Consider the following 21910-nt stretch of genomic DNA (forward strand, 5'->3'; position numbering starts at 1 on the left):
TGCATTCAATAAATTCAAGTTTCTTAAATTGAGTGAAAAAATAAAAAATCACCAAAATCTTTTTATCCTCCGTTGAACTCCACAGCAATTATTGTTTTAACCTTAATTAAAATGAAAATATGAAACACCAGTGTTAAGTAAGTGATATCTAAAGAACTTCACCAAAAATATCTCAGAATCCACTCGTATAAGGCAGATGTGTCAACACAATGGTGCCTCTGAACCTCTCAGATGAAAAGTGATTGGCTGAGCAGCTCTTATTTTAATTGGCTAGAACCTGTGACACCCATTAGGTATATTTAACCAATAAACAAGTAAGAGGAAAAGCAACTAAAAGGACAGAAAATCTGCAATTTGAACATGGTACTTTTCTGTCCAAGCTATGCCACCACCCAAAAATGTTGGTGCTAATAATTGCCCAATTAAATGTGCATTAAACTAAAGAATTAAATGTGCCTTTGAATACTGAATCAACTTAGCTATGAAGAATAAATCATTTATTGATTTTGTTTCAACAGCAATGCAAACTGTACATTTATTTGAAATGATATATAAATGATCAAAATGCACGTATAGCAACAATGTATCATTTACATTTGTCACCAAGCATTTAGAAAGATAAATACAAGGTTACCAAGAAGAATAAGCTAAAACAAGCTTCATTTTGTGAGACTAAAATGTCATTCTTGACAAAATATAAAATAAAATTCATGCAAATAAAACTATATGCAGAATGACATTTTCAAAAGAGGATGAAAGAAAAAAAAACCATTTTTTATTTTGCCAAATGCTCTAACACACAATATAGCACTGTTATTATAGAAAATGTCATTTATTGCTATTAAATCATATATTTCCAAAACCATTAATAAGTAATATTGACAAGACGACTAATTCAAGTAATGCTCCAAAAAGCTTATGGCACATCTGACTCTGCAAGATCAAATCTGATTTCTGACCCTCCCTTTCAGCACTTAGAGCCCAAAAAGAGTAAGTCCCACAGATTCCACTGAATAGGACCACCTGGTCAGATTGACATCAGTCTGAAAACTAATTCCTAGTTTTAACATACGGCTGTAATAGAAAGGTCATTCAGCTCTGCTCAGATAGAGAAAACAGTTACACATTCTTCTGATTGCATTAATAAAGAAAGAGTCCTTCTGCTTTGTCATGTTACTCTTATTAGCCAACAGTAGTACATGCATCTGCAACAAGTCAAGCAATATTTGGTTTGCCACTAATAAAAAGTATCCTGATAACTGAGAGGGAAGGCTGACAGAAGCACCAGATCAGACAGGGAAAGTTAAAGAAACTGATAAAAGAAAAGTAAATAGGTTGATGGTAGTTTGACAGACAGATCACAGACTAGTAGCTTGCTATATGGAGGCTCAGAAAGATAGTCACATACATAGAGATAGATCAATAGATAGATAGATAGATAGATAGATAGATAGATAGATAGATAGATAACCAGATTGCTAGATTATGTGCTAGGATTGATGCCTGAGTAGATAGATATAGATGATGAAAGAGAGCGAGAGAGAGAGAGAGAGAGAGAGAGAGAGAGAGAGAGAGAGAGAGAGAGAGAGAGAGAGAGGGATGGATAGATAGATAGGCAGAGATGTATATAGATAATTAGATTGAGAATACATTGAGAATAATTATTAGAATGTTAACATAATATGTAGACAGAGATGCAGACATACCTCTAACAGTGAGAGAGAGATGGCTGTAGATAGATAATTGACTGCAGTTATGAGTTAGTTTCTGTGTTAAGAATTAAATGAATATCCATGCAAGTTTGATATTAGTGCACTTAGAAATGCAGAATACGGACAAATCCATAGTAAAGCAATTAGAAAAGATGGATCTTACAGATTCAGTCCCTAGCATGCCAAAAGTGTTTAAAATGCATCAGGAAAGCAAAATGGGTTAGAAAACTGAAAACACACATACTGTGCCCTGAGCCTTTTAAAAGTGTCATATTCCAGGTGGCACTGGGTGAAAGACGGTTCGATCCACAGCCAGAAAATCACGAGAACCGTATGAACCTGGGAGACCTCCCCAGATCAGCTCTCACATAGCTATACTTTTCTACTTCAGCAGAGCTCCCAAGGAAAACTTTCCTGCAAGCTCACTGTAGAAAAGAGACCTGCTTTAACAAATTGCAGTTTTTTTCCCCTGCCTGACTCTAAATGGTAGCACTTTTTTTCTTTGACAGAGGAATGAAAGAGTTTAGGTGAAGGGGGGGGGGCAGAGGAGGGAAGAGAGAAAGCAGGAGGGTTTGGGACAGTGGGAGGGAGGTAGAAGGGGACAGAAAGTGGCAAGCAAGGGAAAGGGTCCCTGCAAGAAAGGAGGGGTTTGGTGGGATGGGGAGAGGGCAGAGAGGAGTGGAGGGGCTCAGATTTCAGCTCTGCTGGGGGCAGGGGAGGACTAAGATGTGGGCATATACGTTGACTTCAACCAACACAGGAGTATAACTTCAGTACCTTGGCCCAGAGCAGTTAGTACTAAGTTTCTGCTGGGGCCTGGTACTGGATTCTCCTTCTTTTCCCAAGAATTTGGCTGCATGAAGACAAGATAACTATTGGAGACAACCATCCTCCTTCTCCCCTTCTCTTCACATTTTTCCCCACAAAGATTCTGCATGTCTAATATTTAGACATGTTTAGCTTTGTGGATTCAAGGACTCTAGTGCTGTTCGCAGCCACACAAGTCATTTTATTAGCGGTTGTACGATGCCAAGATGAAGAAGATGTCCGTAAGTTGCCATTTCATTTAACGTTCTTTCTATGCGCTTGCTAAGAGGAGCCTGAAATCAGCCTGGGAAATGGTTTACAGAACTGCAGCAAGGGTTAAGCCTGTCAGCTGGTTAAAGGAAAAAAAAGGGAATATCATTTTGAAAATGTATATATACATATATGAATAAGGCAAATGGTAAATGCATTGGTAATGTCTGTGTTAGAGACCAATCCATTCAAGTCTTCTACACCTTGGGTAGTCGGAGCATCCAGCGCACTGTAGTTTGGGAACTTGGCATCTGCACTGCAAACTTCACTTGTGCTACTGAACTCGGGGTTATTCAAATAATGTTCTGCTCCCTGGCCAACAAAGTGACTGCAATGCAGCCCTCAATTTGCATGTATTGGTATGGGATTAACAACTTCATTCTAATTTAGATTCAGCTTTAAGATTCAGCCTTTAAAATGCCTCTCAGTCTGTATGATATTGTTGTGCAAACAGTGTGTGGTCTTCAGCTATAGCTGAACTACAACTCTATACCTCCAGCCCCTCCATAGGGCCTTAATCCAGATATTCCTTGTTTAGACAACGGATAACTGGATTGTTTAGAAGCCTAACTTAATGTTATGATTAAATATTACTGTGAAAAAGGCCTGCTCATTACTCCAGTCCATAAGACACCATGGGGATGTGTATGCACTGAATATGTTTCTGGTACAGTAAGTGTCATTGCTAAGTATTGTTCCAGTGGAGAGGTGTAACCTTATCCCCTCTGAGAACAGCTGAAATTACCATAAAAGTTTAATGACACTCAGTTGCTTTAGAAGTTGAGGTTCCTTCTGTTTAAAATCACAGCTTCAAATGTGAGCCTTGAATGACTGTGGAGGAAAGGCAACTTAAAAATAGGTTTTGTTACCCTTTTTAAACATAACACAGCCCTGCACGTCTGCCTATAGCAAGTAAGGTGTTATTAGTTTAAGGGGAAAACAGAAGCTGCATTCCTGGGAAACTGATAGCTTCTGAGAATCTGAACTGGAACGTTCCCACGAGGCCACCTGAAGGTTGGAAAACATTCTAGGGGGCTTCCATTTGTTCCAAGTAGTTCCTTTAAATAGACTCACTCTTACAATAGGATAGGCAGAGAGCCCTATTTCCATGGCAACTCAGAAGCAGTTCATATTCTAGAAGTGAATAGTGTGCAAGAGAAAAAATTGTTGTTTACCCTTTTCTTAATGCTTTATTATTAATTATTGATCATAATCATGGTACTATCAATCTTAACTGCAATCAAGTTAGATTGTTCTTATCATTGTTTCGATTGTATTTGAATATCAAAATAAGAAGAGAAAGTAAAAAGAAAACTGGCAAAAAAGAATGGAATATATGAGAGAACACCTGGCTACAAAGCCATCTGGGCAATTCTTCTAGTTAAATGCTGGAAGCTTTCTTTCTTTAGAGAAAAATGTGCAACTTGCTTGGGCAGGTCCCAATGGTTAGAGAAAAAAAGAAAAATTCCTTTACGAGTCCTTCTAAAGTCTCCACATACTACAGACTGTAAATCCATCGCCCTGCTAGTATGGAAAAGGCATCTTTTTGTGAATATTTGCCAGTTTGTTTTTTTATTGGAATACCTATTCTTTTCCAAAAAAACTTTCTTAATCTGAAATGCACATCTGTAGAAAGGGGAATATGTGTGAAATGCTAAAGTAGCAGGCTGGAATCTTGCTCAGCTTATCTAGTGTCTTTATAGTTTCCAGTCAAATATTGCTTTTCATTCATAGCTTAAATCAGAGGGTTCTGGGAGTTGTAGTTTTATAATAGTTGCAATTAGATGAATAATATACTTGCTAAGTACATACTTTACCATTAATACAATTACTGGAAAATAGACATGACCCCCTATGGCCTTTGAACTGTTGTTGAACTACAATTTTTAGCAGTCCTTGGTTGTCGAGGGATTCTGGGAGTTGTAGTTCAACGGCTGGAGGACAGAAGGTTAGACATTTCTGATGCAGAAAATAGATTTTGGTTGGCACCTGTCAACTTGAGGTTTTGCATGTTCTAATTGTATAAATGATCCCTTAACCCTTGAGGAGAAGGCAATAATGGAGCAAAAATGGGGGGGGGGGGTTATACCCTCACAGAGGAAAGCTTATAAATATTACTGAAATATTACTGAAGACTGATATTAGGAAATGCTTCAACCTTTATAATGTATGTCTAGAGGTCCATCTACTGCATTTCTGAAGGTGATTAAAATGGAAGTCAAGGGCCTTGCTTAAAGGCTTCAATTCAGTATTGTGATGGTTTATTTGCACTGGGAGGATTGGCAGCAATGGTTTCCAGATGGAGTTGAAATGCTGCCCATGTTTATTTAAACTGGCCCCTGACAGTGAAATGTGAATTGAGACCTCTGTGTATTTTACAAAAAGACCCATTCATTAAGGGTCCTCTGGGCTACCCAAGCATGGGCCATGGACCCAACGGGAGTGATGCAGAGTCTAATCAAGATCACCGCTTGGGTCACAATGGATTAATATTACATCCTTTGTTATCTAATAGTCTTTATTAACAGAATTCCATCCAACCTTTTAACACATTTGAGAACTAGTTGTTGTGTACAGTTCTTCCTAGCAAATATTCTTGATCAATACAGATTTTTTTCCCATCAAATAGCTGCAATTTATTCAGTTTTTCTCTTTTTCTAGCCTTAACCATTGCATATTAATTTGCTTTATGAGAAACAGTGAAGATGCCTTGGGGAGTCTAATTTCAAAAGCAGATACTCTAGCTTTATAATGGCCTCAGGGAGAATGTTATTAACTATGCACCATAGTTCATGTTGTAATCTTATACTACAACTTCCTAAACTCTTAGCCAATATATAATGGATGAATGCCCCCAGCCAAATACACCCAGGATTTCTTACAGGACTCCCTTCACTATCATAACTATCAGATCACTTTTGTCGCTTTTATTGAACACTGCCCCCATTTGGTTAAGAATAAAACTACAATAAAAACTATTGTATAGTCTGTGTGCAGAATCCCATGGAGATAGATGGACGTTTCTTTGTATAGACATTTGCTGATTTTTTGATGTTTTTCTTTATTTCTTTGCTTCCCCTTTCTGCTTCCTTACCAATGTTAACCCTCCTCACTCTGATACAGTGGATACAGGCAGCTGCGTGCAGCATGGGCAGAGGTATAGTGATAAAGATGTGTGGAAACCCGAGCCCTGCCAAATCTGTGTCTGTGACACTGGGACTGTTCTCTGCGATGATATAATCTGCGAAGAGTCCAAAGATTGCCCCAATGCTGAGATCCCCTTCGGAGAGTGCTGCCCCATCTGCCCAACTGAGCAATCTTCTACCTCCAGTGGTCGTAATTTATTTATTTATATTTTATAAATAAATTACTTGGGCATACCTATGGATGAAAGGCCTTTCTCTAACAGACTGGGCATCCATTGGTCACTGCTGCACAGTAAAAGGGCACCTCTAGTTTAAACTTCTGCCTCTGATATAGAACTGCACAGAATTCTACCAGCCTTTGAAAAAAAATACACTATATAAAAAAGTGTATATATATATATATATATATATATATATATATATATATATATATATTTATATATTATAACTATATATATATATATATATATATATATATATATATATATATATATATATATATATATATATATATATATAATATAGCTCTATATATGTATGTCTATATCATAGACCTTTAATTTAAGGATAACATCAAAAGAGTTAGAGTTTTAACTGCATGTGCTTATTTGATCTAAGGCTTTATACCACAAAGTATAAGCTTTAAAGAACTCTTTTGGCAGAGATGTTACTAGCACATGCTACACAAACCAACCTTAGTACCTTTACCAAAAAAAAAAAGAGAACCCTCTCTCTATTTTGGTTTCTAAAATAATAAACAGAGCCCATTACACAAGAGGCAGAAGAAAAAACATTACCTGAGGTTCCCTTTTTTCCCTTTTTACCAGATTACCTACATGGGCTGTACTGTAATGGTACATGATGTTTCTATCAGTTTAATTACAGGCCTGTGTAGGTAATGAGCTACTACTGTTTTTGTTTTATACTAACCTTATGTTTAACGTTGCATTGTTCCACGGCTTCCTGTTACTAACCATTGCATCCTAAGGCCTTATGCTTATAACATTTCTCTCTGAATTTAGAGGAACTAATCATATTTCTATTTATTGTATGCACTTATTTGTTTAGTTTCTTTCATTTTTCTATATCCATGTGCTTATTCACTTTTCCATGCTTAAGTCAGGATGTTCATTATTTCTTTTCATTAGTCCTCTAGAACTGCTATTAGAGATCCATACCTGATGGTTGGATCCTGATTGGATTTTCTTTTTTTGTTTCTGGTGCTTGGGGAGAGGTTGCTATCACTTGAACAAGGCTGTGTTCATCCTTCCTGTCACTTTGGTTCTGTTGTGTGTTATTGTCATTGACATTGTTTTTATGTTGTTTTGTGTTTAGTTGCTCTGTATGTGTTTAACAGTCAGTGACAATATTTAATTTTGTTATCATTTTTTTTACAGGGCAAGGAGTGCTCAAGGTACATTTCTCTTAACTATATTTTACTTTGTTATGTGTCTTGGTGGCACATCCCCTATATTAAAGCACCCTCATAACACACCATTAGCCTGCAGTGTAGAAGAGCTAGACAATCCTATGAGAACCAGATTCTTTCAGACCTGTCTTCCTAATGTTGCCTAAGCATCAAGAAAGTTTTGTCTTGATATTGAAGCCAAAAGTATACTGTGTTTTTAAGTAGGCTTTATAGTGGGGTAGGATGTTTTACACATCTGACATTTGTGTATTTTCATATGAGTGGAAACAGCCATAGTTGCTCTGATGATGATATATTTTCCTAACATTAAAGAGAATGTGTGCCCTCCTGTGGCCACATGATAAAAATATGCAGGGTTGATTGTTTGAATTTGACTCCATCGTGCTGTTATTGCATGTATAATTTCTATATCCATAATTATTTCCCCAACTAAATGCTACTTGAACTAAACCGAAAGACTTCCAGCCATATTCATATGCTTTCAGAGTCAACATTTAATTAAAATGTAATATAAATATATCTTTCTATAGATATTGATATATACATGATATATACATGAAAACATAGCAGGGTTAAGATATAGTCTTTAGTATCAATGATGGCCTAAAAATTCTATCATTTTTGTTGTCATTTTCAGGGCCAGAAAGGTGAACCCGGTGATATTAAAGATGTAAGTGTCCTTCTGTCTTTCTCTCTCTTAAGGAAATAAAATATTATACAAGTAAATTAATAAACATTTCTTTGTGTGTTTTCTTTAAACAGGTTTTAGGACCAAGAGGACCACCTGGACCACAGGTATGACATGTAATATTAACCACATTACCCAGATATTATGTGTGATTATTTGTGTAGGGATAAGGTTTATTTTCCTTCATGGTAAATATATTATCCTATTTTAGGGACCTTCTGGTGAACAAGGATCTAGAGGAGAACGTGGAGATAAGGGCGAGAAAGTAAGTGAATTTAGAAATATATTAACAAAGAAATGAGTGTCACAATACATTTCCTGTGGTGAGAAGCTCAGTACAATAATATGCTACACCTCTGTAGATAACCATTACACACTGTCCTCTTGTTTTTAGGGTGCTCCCGGACCCCGTGGAAGAGATGGCGAACCCGGTACTCCTGGGAACCCAGGACCTGTTGGCCCACCTGGACCCCCTGGCCTTGGCGGAGTAAGTAGAAAAATGCACCCAGCATTTGCCATTGCTCTGTGGTGTTCACATTTACTCTAGATCTCAGAACTCAGCTCTGAGTGCTGAAAGGCCTCACTGTTACCAAGTAGCACATAACAGTCATTCATTGTAATCACTCAGTTTGTTTGCATTCCTCTGACACAATATATCTCATCTGCCCAGCAGCCCTTTTTTTTTTTTAAATCACTGACCTCAATACAAGCGCATAATTATCCCAACCTAGAAATTATATGCCCTGGCATTGTCTGCAATGTGAAAGCTTTATAATAAAAATTTGCAACCCAACACTTCTTCATATCTTTTAATATTAGATAAATGTTTGCCCTCCCAGAAGCACACATCATTTGGAATGAAACCTAACTAGCCAGGGACTCTGGCTCTGAATAGCAACCCCTCACAAAACAATTATAGGGGAAGAAAATAGGGTAGGAGCTATGAAGCAAATCATTATTATTTGTAGGCATGTGAACGACTTTTTCATTGGCTACAAATTGAGGCAGAATGGGTAATGTTACTGACCTTTTATATGCCTCTCCTTTCATCATTATACTGGACAGGTAGTTAAGTACAGCCTAAATGGGCCTTTGTTGCCTTAAACCTTTTCATTTATGTAACCCTACAAATGACCCTTCAGTTTTAAAATTACTTTCCAATTTCAATCTTTTTTTCCAAATATTTCAATTTTCAATTTGTGCAACGCTATTGCCAATATTTTCAGTCTTACTTAAAATACTATAATATTACCATGAATCATGTAGGCCCATTATCTAGATATACATTTTAGCAGCAGACGGCTGCAAAAAAAGCTGCAAAAGTGTCCACATCTAAAAATAGAGGGAGACGTAGAGTGACTTAAAGTAGAGAATAAAAGAGACCCCTGTTTTAAAGGGCAGTGCATGATTTACCAATATATTCATTTTATATATTCATTTTGGCATGCCTGTTAATTTGATTTTCTACTGGGAAATTATTATTTTGAAAATCTATAGAGATCCTGTAATAATATTCACTAATACAGCAGCACCTGAGCGGATTTAATTAGGGAAACAATGGGGACAGTGTACCAAAAGAAAACAACCTATTAGATGTTTCATTTTATATAGCAGACCAGCAGATGATACATGATAATGTTAATACATTGTCCTATGTTATGAAAATGCAAGCAGTAACATTTATGAGCATATCATTATTATTTGTGTCCTTGGACAATTCTGACTCCCAAGAATGGTCGGTATTTAAAGACAAATAGACGATTCTGTAAAACAAAATCAACATCTAGATACTAAAAAAAAATCAGTATATATGAAATTGGTCTAATTATTGAAGAAGGTTGCTAGGACTGTACAAAGATATTATAAACCCAATATCTTGGATCCTTCCTGGGGTACTCCATGGGCTTGCTCAAGTGGTGACCAGTAGGCAAGCGGTCAGGGACCCCTACAATGGCAAAATTGATTAATAAGAGAAAGCTGCCATTTCTGGATTTAAAATGTTGCTGCAGTAAAGTATTGATAGCTTTGCTACTTGCCTTCAGTACACCTACAGTATCTAATATCTTTTGATATGAGATACATCTTGCCTGCAATAGAACAGGCAATATTGTGCCCAGATTTATAAAGCAGACAAAACACTTGCCCCCATATGTAATAAAATGCACTAAGTTTGCCCAGGAGCAGTCACCCATAGCAACCAATTTAAACAGGTGACCAGTAAATTCTACCTGCTAATTGGTTCCTATGGGATACTGCCCCATGGCAAACTTAGTGCCTTTGATTACATAATCCTATTGATATTTTAAAATGAGGATTTTACTTCCCCTTTCCTCCAGAAAATGGTACAACTCTACTAAATGTAATACATGTTGCACATGTCTAGTAATACAGTATATAGCAGCAAGTCAGCATGTAGCAGTTACTAGTGATTTCTATAAACGAAACCATTTGATAGGGCTTATTAGACTTGTTGCAAATATTGTGCCGTTTATTACATTACCCTGTATGGGATAAAAATAAGTGAAACCTTTTCTACAGCAATGAATCAGCAGGTAGCAATTGCTGTTTTTTTTTTTATATAAATCAACCACATAATTTAGGACTTTTGGATTCTAGACAAAGTGTGGTGAGCATTCATATTTTTTAAAGAGGGTTTCTATAAATGACCCATTGCCAAACCATAGGCCAAATAGTTTTTGAACTACAAACCCCATGATGATGGCCCAAAGGTTGAACTCTGATATAAATAAATGTAACATGAAGTAATTTTCTAAGTTATTATAAAGGATGTCTTAAGATTGAGAAGTATTCATTATAGTTATAATCACCGATCAGCATCTTATTGGTAATATTTGCTGGTCACATGTTTAAACACCAACATTTGATTGGTTACTATGAGTTGCTGCACCTGAGCAAACATTCTGCCTTTTGTTGCATATGGGGTTTTGAACTAACTGTTCTTTATTGCTGCAGAATAGGTATATATGAGTTCATTATTATCGGAGTAGGAAGGAAGACTTTATGCGAACCTAGGGTGCCATGTCCAATGTCATTCAGTTGAGTGGAATTCAGAAATAAAAATGTTGGCAGTTAAGATGGAATGCAGACATGTGTTGCTAGCAGTTAAGGTTCCCTATCCAGTGGAATATTGTGACTATGCTCTTATTTCAGCATTACTTATTAGTATCCATGGCCAGATCGTAGCATACAATGATTTCAATCAACATCCCAATATATACTAATTTATGCCCCTCCCTCCAAGAAGGCCCCACATTTTAGAACGTCTGCAATAAACTAAGCCAGTGTAGTCATCATTTAATATTTAAGTCTGCAGAACAGTTTTTTTTAGATCTTAATGAAAACAATACATGTTCTGGCCTAAACCTTACCCATGTTTATCTGTGGTCTGTATATAAACAGTGAAACATGCATTATTCTGGCTCAGCTGATCCACAGGGGAAACACTTCGTTCATAATTGGTTACTGTGTATATGTAATAAAAACATTTAGTTTGTTCAGGTGCAGTGGCCCATAACCAATAAGATATTTGCTTTTAAATAAGCAACCAGTAAATACTAATTGGTTGTTAAATGTTACTGCACCTGAGCAAATTTGTGTATTTTACTCCATAACCCCCTATTCTCTAGTAAGCTCTACAGCTGCACAAAAAAAGGACATACCAATGCAGTGAACCTTACCTTTTTCACTGCTTTTGAAGTGTAATGATTTTTGCATTTTTAATATTTCCCCTGTAAAACTCCAAAAGTATGTTAAGTCCCAGATATGATGGGATATAATATTATCAAACACTCAAATCTAAATGGCCATTAGTCAGAAGAGTGAGGCTATGTGAACAGAATAAATGCCTGACATGTTCATGTGAAGATGATAATACCTCTGTTTTCATTTAGATTGCATCACATGAGGTCAGAATTTCAGGCAGTGGGACCCCAATAAAATGCTCAGTGGCATCTAACAATTCCCTATATTGAAAATAATAATTTTAGAATTTAGATGAGATTAATGATTACAATAAAGACAAATACTATAGAACACATGCAATGTTGTCTTTTCAATAGATGATCTAATCTGATAATATTCGGTTTCTGATATATTTAAGTGTTTAAAGCTAGGGGGCGCTATTTGCAATATCAAGCCTCTCCTTCTTGGATCGGTCCATAGTTTTTTGTGTGTGAGCACAGCGCTCATTAATAAGCATTATACATATATAATACACAAAAGCCATGAATATCCTGTAAATTATATCCTTATAAAAGGTGAGTTCTGATGTCATCAGTTATAAACAGTGAGTTCTGATGTCATTTCTGTCACATGACTCAATGAAATTTGTGTATTATAATAAATAAAGTACCCCCAGTTGTAAAATATGAGGATATTAGAAGTTACCTCGGAGTTCCATGACCTATATAAAAACACTCGGCCTTGTGTTTTTATATGGTCATGAAACTCCTCGGCAACTTATAATATCCTTATATTTTACAAGAGGGGGGGTACTTTATTCACTATATTATATTATACTGACACGTGTATCTATGCTTGATTTCAAGCCTTAAAAATGTTTCCAATTTTGTTTCTGCAGAACTTTGCTGCTCAAATGACAGGAGGATTTGATGAAAAAGCTGGTGGTGCACAAATGGGAGTTATGCAAGGACCAATGGTAAGAAGCTCATTTTCTTTTCAGCGGCTCATGCAAATATACTTCACTGCCACCTAGAGGTCTGGAGCAAGACCATGCTTGAATTCCACTGGCATTCCCTGAGAACAGGCAGCATAGTGTACTAAGACAGAACGCAAATTATGTAACATAGACTAGACGAATTAGCTATAATAGCTTTGATCTTTTCTCCCCTTGCTATTTCAGCTGAAAACCTATGCCAAAAACTTCACATACAGTATGATACTTCATGGGTAAACACAATGTACAGTTTGTTTTAGAGGCAGCATGGTCTTGGACTGGAAGTTAAAACATTCAGACGGCAGCTACTACTTTGCAAAATCCCCAAAGAGTTCCAACAGGAAATGTCTGTATTGCAGCCTCTCTTGGCACGCAGTAAATGAAACTTAGAATCTTGAAACATGGCTGCCTTCCAGCTAAAAGCTTCTTAGGGCTGCTGCAAATAAATATAGATGTGTTATGCAGTATAAACAAATAGCACACAGTTACTGGCTCTGTACAGAAGGCTATTGATTTGCTTCTCAGTCATGTTCAGGATAGGATTCTAAAGTCTGTGCATTAATCATGATTTGTTATTATTACAGGGCCCTATGGGACCAAGAGGACCTCCCGGCCCAACAGGAGCTCCTGTGAGTATTTCTGTTCTATAAACAAGCTTCTCCACAAGTTTGTTTCTCTTTCTCTTTCATCAGTACTGACTCCATAGCTTAACATATATTTATTGTTTTTAACTCTAGGGACCTCAAGGTTTCCAAGGCAATCCCGGAGAACCTGGTGAACCTGGCGCTGGTGTAAGTAATCAGATAAATGTATAATAACCATGAACAGTGGGCATAAATATGTATCCCATGGGGGCACATAGAATTGCTAGTGGACACAATCAGTTCATTGCTTGATCCTATGCTGCTGTGAAAATTGCAGTTGCATGCATACCATTTACATATGGAGCTCTTTGGGGTGTTATGGGATGCTGACAAGCAAAGGAGCCCTTTATTTGATGCCAGCTTATAGTAGCAAGTATACAGACTCCATCTGTACTTGGGATTGGCATCTGATACATCCGATACAATTCCTATGCAAACCATAATCTATGAAACTTCTTAACTGATCACAATTCTTGTACCATCCACTATATTTGGCCCTCTATTATCTGCTTAGTGGGGAGTGGGGAGATTAACACATCAGTCTAAAAGGAATGATTCATTTCCACTATAGGAAAAAGTCTTTCAGTTATATTAAACAGTGGTTTGTAGGTCAGTTGGACATAAACTGACCTGGAATTTCCAAATAGTAGATATCTGAGTCGTATATGAGCCTCCAAATTATATTTATGGAGTTCATCACCTGGAGCCCATCAAGGAATATTCAACCTATGTCCCTATTGTTGAACTATGATTTTGCTCATGCCCAACTACTGTTGGCAATTATACTTCAATAGATGAAAGCCACAGGCTTGCAATTCCCTGTTTAATTAACAGAGTAGCAGGCAGCTCCATTGTGTTAAAATCACACTGAGCTGTGGGCCTCGCCATCAGCCATATGGGATCTATATGCAGGCAAACATTCCTCTTTGAACTGTGTAAATAAACACAATATATGATTACACAACGGATGTCTGTGGGAGGTTTGAAGGAAAGAAGGGAAATCAAAGAATAGCAAAGACACCTTTATTTCCAGTTTACAGTGTTTATCTGTAGATTGTGGGTGAAGCTGAACATGCAGTCTGTGTGATCAGCTGTCTGGGATTTGCAACAACATATCCTTTCCCTTTGTTCCCTTATTGCTTACATAAGTACTGTGCAGACAGAAATCTGCTTCTGCAACCATAGGACACCATTGCTGTCATCACTATATTATCAGTAGTATCTTTTTGTTTAAATAGCACCATTAAATCCACATTCATGAATTCATGTATCGTTATTATAGTACACCCATGTATGTATGCATATTTTAGCTTATATAGAACCACTTATATGCACAGTGCTGTACATTAACCAGTGATATTCATTTTTATGCAAAATGATACTAAACTTTTTTTTTCTACTGTAAAGAAATTCTTGATTATTTGAAGAATTGGCATTCCCTATTACTATAAAAATGTAACAATAATATCATATTGTATCCAGTAGGTTAGTTGGTTACCCAGTTAGTTCACCATGAAAGAGGAATCCTGTTCTAAATGGTTACAATTAATATGCAAACCAATCAAAACTTTTCTCTTATACCTCTCATACAGTCTTGTAATGGCTGAACTAAATGGACTTATCTCAAACCTTTAAGTTTATATATGATTTGGTCTTAATGTTTTTTTCTCTTATCATTGTAGGGTCCTATGGGTCCTCGTGGTCCTCCTGGCCCATCTGGAAAGCCTGGTGATGATGTAAGAATATAAAGTCATTCCATATTTTTTCAAATTACACCTTTCTGGTATTACCATACCATGACCAAGATTTAGATCAGTGTTAGATCAATCTATATGTATGATAAATTACTTCCTCTTCCCTAAAGTAAGGGTAAACTTGGCACTCTGCTATCTACCATGCCCGGCATCCTTGACCGGGGTACTGGGTGCTATAGTTCAACAGCTATCCCTGGACAACAGAACAGTACTTAATAATAGCAATTCTCTTTTTGTGTTTTTTTAATTCTCTCTTTGTCTCCTTGAGTATATTTAAAATATACAGTGAAACTTACTATTATTTGTTTTCTAACGCTAGGGTGAAGCTGGCAAACCTGGCAAATCTGGTGAGCGTGGACCCCCAGGACCTCAGGTAAAATTGCAGTTATCAAACTGATCTCAATTAAGCAGAATGTAATGAATAAAGGGGGCCGGACAGAATAAATTGACATAGTCAATCCAGGCATCTAAACTGTAAGGTACAGAGCCATTTGTACTTGTAAGAGAGCAAGAGTCTATTTTTCATAGAAAATAGCAAAAATATCCCTAGTAAATACATAATGTTGTTTATAAAGAAGGTTCAAGCTTACCCATCAGGAAATATGGCAGCTCCCATTTCCATGTGCATATAGAAGGTTCATATGGAGGTTTCGAGCACATACTTTACTGTGTTTTAAAGGAAATGAACTATAATAGGCAGGGTGTATTTTCCCTTAATAGTTATTATCTAGTCACATGGACAAGAGAAGGACCTAATTATTTCTTAAGAGCAGGACATTACAAGCATTATACAAAAATGTCTTGCTCAGTAAATTACATAATAATTGGTAGTAGAAAGTGTTGTTTTACCAAGATATACTCCACTTTTGGAAAAGCCAGCTGACATGATTACCAGGGCTTGTAGCTTCTGTATCACAGTGCAGATAATTTATAAGCCATCAACTGCTATATTTAAATATCAAAAGCATTGGGTGACACTGAAATGCTATAGAAATGTAAAACTCACTGAAACATGGAAACTTTCAGGCCTAGAGATGCTGGAAAACTACAACTTTACTGCATTTATTAGAGGATATAGTTGGGATGGTGACTGACACAGGGGATAATGATAAAGGTTCTGCTTCTTTGCTGTGATTAAAGATGTGTGCTTCTTTTTTTTAGGGAGCTAGAGGTTTCCCAGGAACCCCAGGACTTCCAGGAGTAAAAGGACACCGGGTCTGTATTCACTTAATGCTCTTTCAAAGCTTCCTAGAGACAGAGATTCTGCATGCTCACACAAAAGAATCATTATAACCCAAGTATCATACAAACATTTTTATATATATTGTCTTGTGTCTTGGGTGAGCCTAACTTGGAATAGATGTATGGAATTCACGTAGATGTGTTTCATGACTGTAAAACAGTCTACAACTTCCCAATCTATTATATAGTTCCTTAGCACCAAATGCATTTATTTAGGGCAGGGGGCAACAAATTGCCCTAATGTGTATTTGGTGTGGTAAGACACATAAATGGTTTAGAACAGGTCTGGACTGACATTCAAAATAGGCCCTGGCATTCAGGTACACAGAGGCCCAAACAGGCCACACAACAGCCCCCACCAGCCCAAGAAATAGTGACTGTCCATGACAACTTACAGCAGCCCTTCTGGCATTTGCCAGAAGCCACAGATTGCCAGTCCGGGCCTGGTTTAGAACAAACCTCATTTTCACACATTCCCTTACAACTCTAGAGCATATACAATGTAAACTCTCCGTGTTACCAGTATAGAAAATTGTATTGTGTTTTCTGTATCATTTAATAACCATTTCTCTTCTTATATAGGGTTACCCAGGTCTTGATGGTGCAAAGGGTGAGGCTGGTGCTGCAGGTGCCAAGGTAAACTCTTTTCTTAATTCTTAATTTCTTCTTAATTTATAAATTTTTCCTAATTTATTAATTGCTTTTGTAGGAATTAAAAGTCCAAGAATCCCACTGACATAGGTTAGGCAGAAAAACATAACATATTTTATATAACATTTGTACATTTAAAACATTTTCGGTCAAAGACCCCCCCATAGACTTGGGCCAAATGCCTGCTGTGACCTGTCCCTAAAACTGGCCCTGATTAAATGTTAACTGCCATTCACTTATGAATACACTGATAGCACTACAGCAACCTATGCAAAGTAATTCCATTCTGGTTGCCAAACATACACTTAATGCCTGTTTCTGAGTTTATGTCATGTTGCAGAGATTACTCTTGACTGAAATCTTTTTATATAATTTTTGTTCCTTTTTTTATCTCTAGGGAGAAGGTGGAGCTACTGGTGAAGCTGGATCTCCTGGTCCAATGGTATGTAGGAACCTTGTACCAAAAATCAATATTACTAACATTTTATAAACAAATCCAAAAGCTTCGTAGTACAAGCATAGCATTTTAGAGAAAGTTAAAGAATATGAATCTGCCATCAGCAAATGAAAGCAATAGTCTAGAACTACATACAAGTCAAAGAGCCCTTAGAAAACCATGACCATTAAGCAATTAAGCTATCTACCTGCAGGGCCGGATTTACATTGCAGGAGCCCCTAGGCCCACTGCCGTTCGTCGCCCCTGTCCCCTCCCCTTTTTTCGTGCAAATTTTCATGGAGATTGTATCTACTGTGCATCACCTGTGTTTTTGAACCAATGTAGGTGTGGTTGGGCAGCATGCCGCCCCCCTAAAATCCTGCCACCCTAGGCCCGGGCCTAGGTGGCCTTTCCACAAATCCGGGCCTGTCTACCTGGAGGTGAAATGATACAGTAGGCCAGGTTCCTGAGCAGTGATACAGTGATACAAGATAAAGCACAATTTGGACTTCTGATTTCAAATGTTGAAAATAAACAGGGCTGCCATCAGGGATAGTATTTAACCCACCATAACCTTATGCAGACTGCCATGGATATGGATTCAAAATATACAAATAAAGATTAAGCAATTAGCTTTCATTCGCAAGGCTACTAAGCACTACAGATCTATAGAATTCAACATGGAACCTATTTTCATATGTTTTCAGGGTCCACGTGGTCTTCCAGGTGAGAGAGGGCGTCCTGGATCTTCTGGTGCTGCTGTAAGTATTGCCTTGATTGTGTAAGCAGATTTATCAGTTTATTCCATATTTAATAAAAGCATACTTATGTATAAAGGCAGGGGGTTATTTACAAAAAGTGTATATAATATATTATACAGTATTCTGGTATATCATATTATATTTGACTTCATTCACTTTCTTAATTTACATAAAATATACAGGCTGTATTTTTATTTGTTCGTCTCCTATTTAAGTGCATTCTAGTGAACAAATCTCATTTCCCTTTTAGTGACAATGAAAGCCACTCAGCCCTGTCTTTAAACTGAGACCACATCAAACAGTTGATGTTAGTACAGAGCAAGGCTTCTTTTTGAAAGAAATCGTTTTTAAAATAAACATCTCTGTGGGGAAGCTGACATGTTCTGTGTTTGTAAAGCAGCCAAGAGTGTCAGGAAAGTCTGTGCAGAGTTACTAATGTGCATTAAATATTTGCAGTCTTGCAGGCTTTAGGCCCTGGGAAAACGAGGGTTATTTCACTTAGATACAGTCACCCTATAGTTCTTTATTAAATATCTTTTTAAGACTTTATATCTTTATTAGCGGCCTGAAACGATAATGATTCTTTTAATTGAATCTACAGCAAACTTACATAGTTATTTTAAGCCAGTGAGTAAAATAAATGAGAAAGATGTTACAGCATGTATAACAACTTGCACCCTGCAGCTTACAGATATGTTATGAGCAGCATATTTTACTGTCCATTAAACATTGGGTTCTAGAACAGCTTTTGTTTAGGCTTGTTTCCAACATTCCACCATAACTCAGCTTGGCTCACAGCTGCCCAGCAGGGATCTATCTCATATGCTAGGAATATGGCTGCTTTTAGAGTTTAGGATATCTTCTTTTCCCCTCTCACTGTCCACTTCTGATCAGGTTACCCCAATAGCCAAAAGCATGCTGTAGATTTCACTATTCTAAAGAATTCTAAAAAATCAATCTGACAGTGCAAGATATATGTTGCTGATATCATTTATAACCAGTCGAGGGACATAATTTCCTTTTGCACTACTCACTTCCTGCTGTGTTTTAACACCCTGATTTGAAAGTGTTACTTTGACCAGTGTGTTCGAGCCTCTTTTGGGCAATAACATGTAATCTTCAGGTATATGATTAGAATTGTTATCTTCTATTTTAAAACTGGACAGGCAAGCAATCTACATGCTAAGATACGAATTAACAATTCATTCATGCCGTCTGCAGCATGCATCTGATTACTTTTGCAGGGTCTACCATTTTGGGGGTTGTTTACTTAACCCGAATGCAAAAATCCCGAAAAATTTTGGATTTTTTTTTTTATAAAATCAAGAAATTTTCAGAATTTATTTAACCAAGAGGATGGAAAACTCAGAATCTGAAAATCCAGCATCTCAGACCTGTCGAGGTTGCATATAAGTCAATGGGAGAAATCCCAATGATTTTTTGATGTGCGCTGGGTTTTGTGCAATACCCTGAAATTTTCGGGCAAAAAAGCATAAGAAATCTGAGTTTTCCACAAAGCAAATTTTCGGGAAAATGTAATAATAAATAAGAGTAAAAAACCAGAGCAGATTTGATCAGAGTTTGTAGCAGAAAATGTTGAGATACAATCAGACTTTTATAAATAGCCCCCTACTTGTTTTAAAGTGATAATGTTGCAATGCTAATCAAATTTATGTAACCAAAAAAATGTTCCCAATACATTTCCTAATGAAAATCTGTTGGGCAACGTTTAGTTCATCTGCAGTAAGTGTAGAGTACGGAACAATTGCACACAAAAGCCATAATAGAATATATAATTTAAAATATATACTTACAGTTTCGCTTAAGGAACACTTAATGAAAATAGGATGCATCTCTGTGTGGCCTTAAAACGTACTACATTCTCTTTTATCTTGGGCTTTTAAAATTTTAATTGAAGTTGCAATGTGACCCAAAGCAACCAGCTGTTTCCTTTCAAACACTTAACCGACAAATATTACATGCTAATTTGTTTTGCAACTAAAACCTTCGTGTTCTTTAAATACGTTTTCCAAAAATGTATGGAATTGGCTGTAATGTTGCATTTTTCCCACTATGCGGCAGTAATGAGATACAGCTATTAAGGGACAGACACAGTAGTCTAAAGAAAATTCCAAACACAGAATATCACACAATAAACTCAGGTTTCTAACTCTAAGTTGTAGTTAACATTTCACTATAATATGCTATTTGGCAACACAAGATTTACGGCTTCTGAGGGGGAAGGTTATATGTCATAAATATTGTAAAAGAATGTTAACACAGATATTAAGTAAGTTGGCTGCCTGCCTATGAATGATGCATTGCTGTGCTATTTACTACTGGATGTATCAGCTGGGATAAAGGCCTCTGTTCCAGAAATCTCTCCAGCTATTGCTTTCCCTGCAGTTAGCAAGCAAATCTAGACACTGGGAAATGTTTTTGTCTGGTAATCAGGATCAGCCAATCAGCAGTCAGCATTATATAGTCATTAATAAACCCACATTTCTCATTGGTTACTGGAGTAGGGAAATATGTAATCCTATGTAGGCAGCCAATGTTTATGTGTGTAGACATGTGCTAAGCCAGGAGTGCATATACTTTACTAATGCGATGGCTACGCTTAGTGATATTGTCCCATTATGATCTACATCCATAAAAGTAGTGTTAGCACTTTGTGAAAAATATTGCTTTAATATTTATTCATGAGAAAATGTATATTGTTATATTTAAACATCTATTTCTTATGTAATTTTAACACAATAAATATCTGAATGCAAAGCATGAAACAGGAAGTTGATATAGACAAGCTGTTTGCTGACAGTGTCTTGAGATCTCCTAATCACCAGCTAAAGGTCTACTGGTAGATCCAGATCTACCTTTTGGACACCCCTGTGCTAATCAATATATTTGCTACCGTGTTTCATAGATAACTCACTTCTAACTTAGCCAATGTCTTATTTTCCCAGGGTGCTCGTGGTAATGATGGTCTTCCTGGTCCCGCTGGTCCACCAGTAAGTCATTTTGTTTGGTTTCTTGATTTATATATATTTTTAGAGGGTGTTTCATAACATTTTGATATAATAGAAAAAAACATTATGGACCTGTATAAGCTTTTCATTGTCTGCTTTTGGGAGTGCAACCCACTCTATTCCAACTGTTGCCAAAACACACCCCAATATTACCAACAACATTTAGAGGATGATGGGAGTTACACCTCAGTATAAGCAGAGGTATAGCTGCTGTTGGGTCAGTTTGCTTCTTGCTATAAACACTGTTGAGTCAGTTTGGTGGCCCTGGGTTTCAGTTCTCTATGAAAAGAACTGCCTACTTAAACTTAAATAACAGATGTCCAAACTGCAGTCATTCAGCTAGAAGCTTTGGTTCCCAGAACCCTTTGGGTGTTATTGGCCTGCTGAAAAAATAAAATATTTTTAGGCTGGATATATAAGAGAATATGTAATATATACATTTATCAAGGACATATTCTGGGCTAGGACCCCAAATAATGTCTTTATTCTCTACACTAAATCCAAAAGTTTCTGACTGTATAACCCCAACACTGGGCAATACAGTAGGCAGTTCAGAGATGGCAATATAAATCTATATGTTGGTTTAAATCCATCTCCTCACTGACTTCAAGATTTGGAATTAGCATGAAATTGCATTTTGATTGA

The 21910-nt window shown here is 36.9% G+C and overlaps 1 protein-coding gene across 2 annotated transcripts in view; it reads left to right on the plus strand.

Annotated features, from left to right (window-relative positions):
- Window positions 1-2455: 2455 nt before the first annotated feature.
- col2a1.L (collagen, type II, alpha 1 L homeolog) overlaps window positions 2456-21910 on the plus strand; it is a 48732-nt gene continuing 29277 nt past the window's right edge. Inside the window, 17 exon segments of one of the 2 annotated variants that reach the window (NM_001087789.1) lie at window positions 2496-2761; window positions 5913-6122; window positions 7333-7349; window positions 8002-8034; window positions 8127-8159; window positions 8264-8317; window positions 8447-8539; window positions 12653-12730; window positions 13333-13377; window positions 13486-13539; window positions 15075-15128; window positions 15466-15519; window positions 16308-16361; window positions 16971-17024; window positions 17437-17481; window positions 18183-18236; window positions 21203-21247. In NM_001087789.1, the coding sequence (NP_001081258.1) occupies window positions 2665-2761; window positions 5913-6122; window positions 7333-7349; window positions 8002-8034; window positions 8127-8159; window positions 8264-8317; window positions 8447-8539; window positions 12653-12730; window positions 13333-13377; window positions 13486-13539; window positions 15075-15128; window positions 15466-15519; window positions 16308-16361; window positions 16971-17024; window positions 17437-17481; window positions 18183-18236; window positions 21203-21247 (1074 nt within the window). In that variant the 5' untranslated portion in view covers window positions 2496-2664. 2 annotated transcript variants of the gene reach the window in all.

This window comes from Xenopus laevis, chromosome 2L (genome assembly GCF_017654675.1).
Source record: "Xenopus laevis strain J_2021 chromosome 2L, Xenopus_laevis_v10.1, whole genome shotgun sequence".
Lineage (NCBI taxonomy): Eukaryota > Metazoa > Chordata > Amphibia > Anura > Pipidae > Xenopus > Xenopus laevis.